Consider the following 9,053-nt stretch of genomic DNA (forward strand, 5'->3'; position numbering starts at 1 on the left):
AGTAGTAACCTTCCTCTGTTGCTGTGTGTATCAGTAGTACTAACCTTCCTCTGTTGCTGTGTGTATCAGTAGTAACCTTCCTCTGTTGCTGTGTGTATCAGTAGTAGTAACCTTCCTCTGTTGCTGTGTGTATCAGTACTAACCTTCCTCTGTTGCTGTGTGTATCAGTAGTAGTAACCTTGCTCTGTTGCTGTGTGCATCAGTAGTACTAACCTTCCTCTGTTGCTGTGTGTATCAGTAGTAACCTTCCTCTGTTGCTGTGTGTATCAGTAGTAGTAAACTTCCTCTGTTGCTGTGTGTATCAGTAGTAGTAACCTTCCTCTGTTGCTTTGTGTATCAGTAGTAATAACCTTCCTCTGTTGCTGTGTGTATCAGTAGTAGTAACCTTCCTCTGTTGCTGTGTGTATAAGTAGTAGTAAACTTCCTCTGTTGCTGTGTGTATCAGTAGTAGTAACCTTCCTCTGTTGCTGTGTGTATCAGTAGTACTAACCTTCCTCTGTTGCTGTGTGTATCAGTAGTACTAACCTTCCTCTGTTGCTGTGTGTATCAGTAGTAGTAACCTTCCTCTGTTGCTGTGTGTATCAGTACTAACCTTCCTCTGTTGCTGTGTGTATCAGTAGTAGTAACCTTCCTCTGTTGCTGTGTGTATCAGTAGTAGTAACCTTCCTCTGTTGCTGTGTGTATCAGTAGTACTAACCTTCCTCTGTTGCTGTGTGTATCAGTAGTACTAACCTTCCTCTGTTGTTTTGTGTATCAGTAGTACTAACCTTCCTCTGTTGCTGTGTGTATCAGTAGTAGTAACCTTCCTCTGTTGCTGTGTGTATCAGTAGTACTAACCTTCCTCTGTTGCTGTGTGTATCAGTAGTACTAACCTTCCTCTGTTGCTGTGTGTATCAGTAGTAGTAACCTTCCTCTGTTGCTGTGTGTATCAGTAGTACTAACCTTCCTCTGTTGCTGTGTGTATCAGTAGTAGTAAACTTCCTCTGTTGCTGTGTGTATCAGTAGTACTAACCTTCCTCTGTTGCTGTGTGTATCAGTAGTACTAACCTTCCTCTGTTGTTGTGTGTATCAGTAGTAGTAACCTTCCTCTGTTGCTGTGTGTATCAGTAGTAGTAACCTTCCTCTGTTGCTGTGTGTATCAGTAGTAACCTTCCTCTGTTGCTGTGTGTATCAGTACTAACCTTCCTCTGTTGCTGTGTGTATCAGTAGTAGTAACCTTCCTCTGTTGCTGTGTGTATCAGTAGTAACCTTCCTCTGTTGCTGTGTTTATCAGTACTAACCTTCCTCTGTTGCTGTGTGTATCAGTAGTAACCTTCCTCTGTTGCTGTGTGTATCAGTAGTAATAACCTTCCTCTGTTGCTGTGTGTATCAGTAGTAGTAACCTTCCTCTGTTGCTGTGTGTATCAGTAGTAGTAACCTTCCTCTGTTGCTGTGTGTATCAGTAGTACTAACCTTCCTCTGTTGCTGTGTGTATCAGTAGTAACCTTCCTCTGTTGCTGTGTGTATCAGTAGTAGTAACCTTCCTCTGTTGCTGTGTGTATCAGTACTAACCTTCCTCTGTTGCTGTGTGTATCAGTAGTAGTAACCTTGCTCTGTTGCTGTGTGCATCAGTAGTACTAACCTTCCTCTGTTGCTGTGTGTATCAGTAGTAACCTTCCTCTGTTGCTGTGTGTATCAGTAGTAGTAACCTTCCTCTGTTGCTGTGTGTATCAGTAGTAGTAAACTTCCTCTGTTGCTGTGTGTATCAGTAGTAGTAACCTTCCTCTGTTGCTTTGTGTATCAGTAGTAATAACCTTCCTCTGTTGCTGTGTGTATCAGTAGTAGTAACCTTCCTCTGTTGCTGTGTGTATAAGTAGTAGTAAACTTCCTCTGTTGCTGTGTGTATCAGTAGTAGTAACCTTCCTCTGTTGCTGTGTGTATCAGTAGTACTAACCTTCCTCTGTTGCTGTGTGTATCAGTAGTACTAACCTTCCTCTGTTGCTGTGTGTATCAGTAGTAGTAACCTTCCTCTGTTGCTGTGTGTATCAGCAGTAGTAACCTTCCTCTGTTGCTGTGTGTATCAGTAGTAGTAACCTTCCTCTGTTGCTGTGTGTATCAGTAGTAGTAACCTTCCTCTGTTGCTGTGTGTATCAGTACTAGTAACCTTCCTCTGTTGCTGTATCAGTAGTAGTAACCTTCCTCTGTTGCTGTGTGTATCAGTAGTAGTAACCTTCCTCTGTTGCTGTGTGTATGAGTACTAGTAACCTTCCTCTGTTGCCGTATCAGTAGTAGTAACCTTCCTCTGTTGCTGTGTGTATCAGCAGTAGTAACCTTCCTCTGTTGCTGTGTGTATCAGTACTAACCTTCCTCTGTTGCTGTGAGTATCAGTAGTAGTAACCTTCCTCTGTTGCTGTGTGTATCAGTACTAACCTTCCTCTGTTGCTGTGTGTATCAGTAGTAGTAACCTTCCTCTGTTGCTGTGTGTATCAGTAGTAGTAACCTTCCTCTGTTGCTGTGTGTATCAGTAGTACTAACCTTCCTCTGTTGCTGTGTGTATCAGTAGTACTAACCTTCCTCTGTTGTTTTGTGTATCAGTAGTACTAACCTTCCTCTGTTGCTGTGTGTATCAGTAGTAGTAACCTTCCTCTGTTGCTGTGTGTATCAGTAGTACTAACCTTCCTCTGTTGCTGTGTGTATAAGTAGTAGTAACCTTCCTCTGTTGCTGTGTGTATCAGTAGTAGTAACCTTCCTCTGTTGCTGTGTGTATCAGTAGTACTAACCTTCCTCTGTTGCTGTGTGTATCAGTAGTAGTAACCTTCCTCTGTTGCTGTGTGTATCAGTAGTAGTAACCTTCCTCTGTTGCTGTGTGTATCAGTAGTACTAACCTTCCTCTGTTGCTGTGTGTATCAGTAGTAGTAACCTTCCTCTGTTGCTGTGTGTATCAGTAGTACTAACCTTCCTCTGTTGCTGTGTGTATCAGTAGTACTAACCTTCCTCTGTTGTTTTGTGTATCAGTAGTACTAACCTTCCTCTGTTGCTGTGTGTATCAGTAGTAGTAACCTTCCTCTGTTGCTGTGTGTATCAGTAGTACTAACCTTCCTCTGTTGCTGTGTGTATAAGTAGTAGTAACCTTCCTCTGTTGCTGTGTGTATCAGTAGTAGTAACCTTCCTCTGTTGCTGTGTGTATCAGTAGTACTAACCTTCCTCTGTTGCTGTGTGTATCAGTAGTAGTAACCTTCCTCTGTTGCTGTGTGTATCAGTAGTACTAACCTTCCTCTGTTGCTGTGTGTATCAGTAGTACTAACCTTCCTCTGTTGTTATGTGTATCAGTAGTAGTAACCTTCCTCTGTTGCTGTGTGTATCAGTAGTAGTAACCTTCCTCTGTTGCTGTGTGTATCAGTAGTAACCTTCCTCTGTTGCTGTGTGTATCAGTACTAACCTTCCTCTGTTGCTGTGTGTATCAGTAGTAGTAACCTTCCTCTGTTGCTGTGTGTATCAGTAGTAACCTTCCTCTGTTGCTGTGTTTATCAGTACTAACCTTCCTCTGTTGCTGTGTGTATCAGTAGTAACCTTCCTCTGTTGCTGTGTGTATCAGTAGTAATAACCTTCCTCTGTTGCTGTGTGTATCAGTAGTAGTAACCTTCCTCTGTTGCTGTGTGTATCAGTAGTAGTAACCTTCCTCTGTTGCTGTGTGTATCAGTAGTACTAACCTTCCTCTGTTGCTGTGTGTATCAGTAGTAACCTTCCTCTGTTGCTGTGTGTATCAGTAGTAGTAACCTTCCTCTGTTGCTGTGTGTATCAGTACTAACCTTCCTCTGTTGCTGTGTGTATCAGTAGTAGTAACCTTGCTCTGTTGCTGTGTGCATCAGTAGTACTAACCTTCCTCTGTTGCTGTGTGTATCAGTAGTAACCTTCCTCTGTTGCTGTGTGTATCAGTAGTAGTAACCTTCCTCTGTTGCTGTGTGTATCAGTAGTAGTAAACTTCCTCTGTTGCTGTGTGTATCAGTAGTAGTAACCTTCCTCTGTTGCTTTGTGTATCAGTAGTAATAACCTTCCTCTGTTGCTGTGTGTATCAGTAGTAGTAACCTTCCTCTGTTGCTGTGTGTATAAGTAGTAGTAAACTTCCTCTGTTGCTGTGTGTATCAGTAGTAGTAACCTTCCTCTGTTGCTGTGTGTATCAGTAGTACTAACCTTCCTCTGTTGCTGTGTGTATCAGTAGTACTAACCTTCCTCTGTTGCTGTGTGTATCAGTAGTAGTAACCTTCCTCTGTTGCTGTGTGTATCAGCAGTAGTAACCTTCCTCTGTTGCTGTGTGTATCAGTAGTAGTAACCTTCCTCTGTTGCTGTGTGTATCAGTAGTAGTAACCTTCCTCTGTTGCTGTGTGTATCAGTACTAGTAACCTTCCTCTGTTGCTGTATCAGTAGTAGTAACCTTCCTCTGTTGCTGTGTGTATCAGTAGTAGTAACCTTCCTCTGTTGCTGTGTGTATCAGTAGTAGTAACCTTCCTCTGTTGCTGTGTGTATCAGTAGTAGTAACCTTCCTCTGTTGCTGTATCAGTAGTAGTAACCTTCCTCTGTTGCTGTGTGTATCAGTAGTAGTAACCTTCCTCTGTTGCTGTATCAGTAGTAGTAACCTTCCTCTGTTGCTGTGTGTATCAGCAGTAGTAACCTTCCTCTGTTGCTGTGTGTATCAGTACTAACCTTCCTCTGTTGCTGTGAGTATCAGTAGTAGTAACCTTCCTCTGTTGCTGTGTGTATCAGTACTAACCTTCCTCTGTTGCTGTGTGTATCAGTAGTAGTAACCTTCCTCTGTTGCTGTGTGTATCAGTAGTAGTAACCTTCCTCTGTTGCTGTGTGTATCAGTAGTACTAACCTTCCTCTGTTGCTGTGTGTATCAGTAGTACTAACCTTCCTCTGTTGTTTTGTGTATCAGTAGTACTAACCTTCCTCTGTTGCTGTGTGTATCAGTAGTAGTAACCTTCCTCTGTTGCTGTGTGTATCAGTAGTACTAACCTTCCTCTGTTGCTGTGTGTATAAGTAGTAGTAACCTTCCTCTGTTGCTGTGTGTATCAGTAGTAGTAACCTTCCTCTGTTGCTGTGTGTATCAGTAGTACTAACCTTCCTCTGTTGCTGTGTGTATCAGTAGTAGTAACCTTCCTCTGTTGCTGTGTGTATCAGTAGTACTAACCTTCCTCTGTTGCTGTGTGTATCAGTAGTACTAACCTTCCTCTGTTGTTGTGTGTATCAGTAGTAGTAACCTTCCTCTGTTGCTGTGTGTATCAGTAGTAGTAACCTTCCTCTGTTGCTGTGTGTATCAGTAGTAACCTTCCTCTGTTGCTGTGTGTATCAGTACTAACCTTCCTCTGTTGCTGTGTGTATCAGTAGTAGTAACCTTCCTCTGTTGCTGTGTGTATCAGTAGTAACCTTCCTCTGTTGCTGTGTTTATCAGTACTAACCTTCCTCTGTTGCTGTGTGTATCAGTAGTAACCTTCCTCTGTTGCTGTGTGTATCAGTAGTAATAACCTTCCTCTGTTGCTGTGTGTATCAGTAGTAGTAACCTTCCTCTGTTGCTGTGTGTATCAGTAGTAGTAACCTTCCTCTGTTGCTGTGTGTATCAGTAGTACTAACCTTCCTCTGTTGCTGTGTGTATCAGTAGTAACCTTCCTCTGTTGCTGTGTGTATCAGTAGTAGTAACCTTCCTCTGTTGCTGTGTGTATCAGTACTAACCTTCCTCTGTTGCTGTGTGTATCAGTAGTAGTAACCTTGCTCTGTTGCTGTGTGCATCAGTAGTACTAACCTTCCTCTGTTGCTGTGTGTATCAGTAGTAACCTTCCTCTGTTGCTGTGTGTATCAGTAGTAGTAACCTTCCTCTGTTGCTGTGTGTATCAGTAGTAGTAAACTTCCTCTGTTGCTGTGTGTATCAGTAGTAGTAACCTTCCTCTGTTGCTTTGTGTATCAGTAGTAATAACCTTCCTCTGTTGCTGTGTGTATCAGTAGTAGTAACCTTCCTCTGTTGCTGTGTGTATAAGTAGTAGTAAACTTCCTCTGTTGCTGTGTGTATCAGTAGTAGTAACCTTCCTCTGTTGCTGTGTGTATCAGTAGTACTAACCTTCCTCTGTTGCTGTGTGTATCAGTAGTACTAACCTTCCTCTGTTGCTGTGTGTATCAGTAGTAGTAACCTTCCTCTGTTGCTGTGTGTATCAGCAGTAGTAACCTTCCTCTGTTGCTGTGTGTATCAGTAGTAGTAACCTTCCTCTGTTGCTGTGTGTATCAGTAGTAGTAACCTTCCTCTGTTGCTGTGTGTATCAGTACTAGTAACCTTCCTCTGTTGCTGTATCAGTAGTAGTAACCTTCCTCTGTTGCTGTGTGTATCAGTAGTAGTAACCTTCCTATGTTGCTGTGTGTATCAGTAGTAGTAATCTTCCTCTGTTGCTGTGTGTATCAGTACTAGTAACCTTCCTCTGTTGCTGTGTGTATCAGTAGTACTAACCTTCCTCTGTTGCTGTGTGTATCAGTAGTAGTAACCTTCCTCTCTTGCTGTGTGTATCAGTAGTAGTAACCTTCCTCTGTTGCTGTGTGTATCAGTAGTACTAACCTTCCTCTGTTGCTGTGTGTATCAGTAGTAGTAACCTTCCTCTGTTACTGTATCAGTAGTATTAACCTTCCTCTGTTGTTGTGTGTATCAGTAGTAGTAACCTTCCTCTGTTGTTGTGTGTATCAGTAGTACTAACCTTCCTCTGTTGCTGTGTGTATCAGTAGTAGTAACCTTCCTCTGTTGCTTTGTGTATCAGTAGTACTAACCTTCCTCTGTTGCTGTGTGTATCAGTAGTAGTAACCTTCCTCTGTTGCTGTGTGTATCATTAGTACTAACCTTCCTCTTTTGCTGTGTGTATCAGTAGTAGTAACCTTCCTCTGTTGCTGTGTGTATCAGTAGTACTAACCTTCCTCTGTTGCTATGTGTATCAGTAGTACTAACCTTCCTCTGTTGCTGTGTGTATCAGTAGTAGTAACCTTCCTCTGTTGCTGTGTGTATCAGTAGTAACCTTCCTCTGTTGCTGTGTGTATCAGTAGTAATAACCTTCCTCTGTTGCTGTGTGTATCAGTAGTAACCTTCCTCTGTTGCTGTGTGTATCAGTAGTAGTAACCTTCCTCTGTTGCTGTGTGTATCAGTAGTAGTAACCTTCCTCTGTTGCTGTGTGTATCAGTAGTAGTAACCTTCCTCTGTTGCTGTGTGTATAAGTAGTAGTAACCTTCCTCTGTTGCTTTGTGTATCAGTAGTAACCTTCCTCTGTTGCTGTGTGTATCAGTAGTAGTAACCTTCCTCTGTTGCTGACTGTATCAGTAGTACTAACCTTCCTCTGTTGCTGTGTGTATCAGTAGTAGTAACCTTCCTCTGTTGCTGTGTGTATCAGTAGTACTAACCTTCCTCTGTTGCTGTGTGTATCAGTAGTACTAACCTTCCTCTGTTGCTGTGTGTATCAGTAGTAGTAACCTTCCTCTGTTGCTGTGTGTATCAGTAGTAGTAACCTTCCTCTGTTGCTGTGTGTATCAGTAGTAGTAACCTTCCTCTGTTGCTGTGTGTATCAGTAGTAGTAACCTTCCTCTGTTGCTGTGTGTATCAGTACTAGTAACCTTCCTCTGTTGCTGTATCAGTAGTAGTAACCTTCCTCTGTTGCTGTGTGTATCAGTAGTAGTAACCTTCCTCTGTTGCTGTGTGTATCAGTAGTAGTAACTCTTCCTCTGTTGCTGTGTGTATCAGTACTAGTAACCTTCCTCTGTTGCTGTGTGTATCAGTAGTACTAACCTTCCTCTGTTGCTGTGTGTATCAGTAGTAGTAACCTTCCTCTGTTGCTGTGTGTATCAGTACTAACCTTCCTCTGTTGCTGTGAGTATCAGTAGTAGTAACCTTCCTCTGTTGCTGTGTGTATCAGTACTAACCTTCCTCTGTTGCTGTGTGTATCAGTAGTAGTAACCTTCCTCTGTTGCTGTGTGTATCAGTAGTACTAACCTTCCTCTGTTGCTGTGTGTATCAGTAGTACTAACCTTCCTCTGTTGTTTTGTGTATCAGTAGTACTAACCTTCCTCTGTTGCTGTGTGTATAAGTAGTAGTAACCTTCCTCTGTTGCTGTGTGTATCAGTAGTAACCTTCCTCTGTTGCTGTGTGTATCAGTAGTACTAACCTTCCTCTGTTGCTGTGTGTATCAGTAGTACTAACCTTCCTCTGTTGTTGTGTGTATCAGTAGTAGTAACCTTCCTCTGTTGCTGTGTGTATCAGTAGTAGTAACCTTCCTCTGTTGCTGTGTGTATCAGTAGTACTAACCTTCCTCTGTTGCTGTGTGTATCAGTAGTACTAACCTTCCTCTGTTGTTGTGTGTATCAGTAGTACTAACCTTCCTCTGTTGTTGTGTGTATCAGTAGTAGTAACCTTCCTCTGTTGCTGTGTGTATCAGTAGTAGTAACCTTCCTCTGTTGCTGTTTGTATCAGTAGTACTAACCTTCCTCTGTTGCTGTGTGTATCAGTAGTACTAACCTTCCTCTGTTGTTGTGTGTATCAGTAGTAGTAACCTTCCTCTGTTGCTGTGTGTATCAGTAGTAGTAACCTTCCTCTGTTGCTGTGTGTATAAGTAGTAGTAACCTTCCTCTGTTGCAGTGTGTATCAGTAGTACTAACCTTCCTCTGTTGCTGTGTGTATCTCTGAAGTGCTAGGCCTGTCTTGCGCATGATCTCTGTGTTAAGTATCTGGATGTTCTCCGGCTTCAGAGGAATGTTCTCCACAACGTCTCTCCAGAACCACAGCTTGGACCACCAGCTCTAAACAACACAACCACAGGAATCAGAAACAGCTCTAGAACACAAACATAGACAGGTTTGGGGAGTAACTAATTGCATGTAATCAGTTACTTGTAATGTTTATGAAAATTGACTGCGAAGGGCAAATAGGATGATTTTGGTCATAAAGTCAGCCTCGTCTAAAACGGAGTTTAGAGTCTGAATGTGTCACAACGAGTAAATGAAGGTTAGTTTACAAATATGTCAACAATTCATACCCCCATTTGCCTATTAACACGTGGTGG

The 9,053-nt window shown here is 42.3% G+C and overlaps 1 protein-coding gene across 1 annotated transcript in view; it reads right to left on the reverse strand.

The window, feature by feature from the left end:
- The window catches only part of st3gal7 (ST3 beta-galactoside alpha-2,3-sialyltransferase 7), a 117,335-nt gene that overhangs the window by 100,203 nt on the left and 8,079 nt on the right, over positions 1 to 9,053 (reverse strand). Inside the window, exon 6 of the mRNA XM_045710061.2 lies at positions 8,650 to 8,790. Within this exon, the coding sequence (XP_045566017.1) occupies positions 8,650 to 8,790 (141 nt within the window). The remainder of the gene's footprint in view (positions 1 to 8,649; positions 8,791 to 9,053) is intronic.

The sequence above is a fragment of the Salmo salar genome, chromosome 28 (assembly GCF_965601325.2).
Source record: "Salmo salar chromosome 28, fSalSal1, whole genome shotgun sequence".
Taxonomy (NCBI): Eukaryota; Metazoa; Chordata; class Actinopteri; order Salmoniformes; family Salmonidae; genus Salmo; species Salmo salar.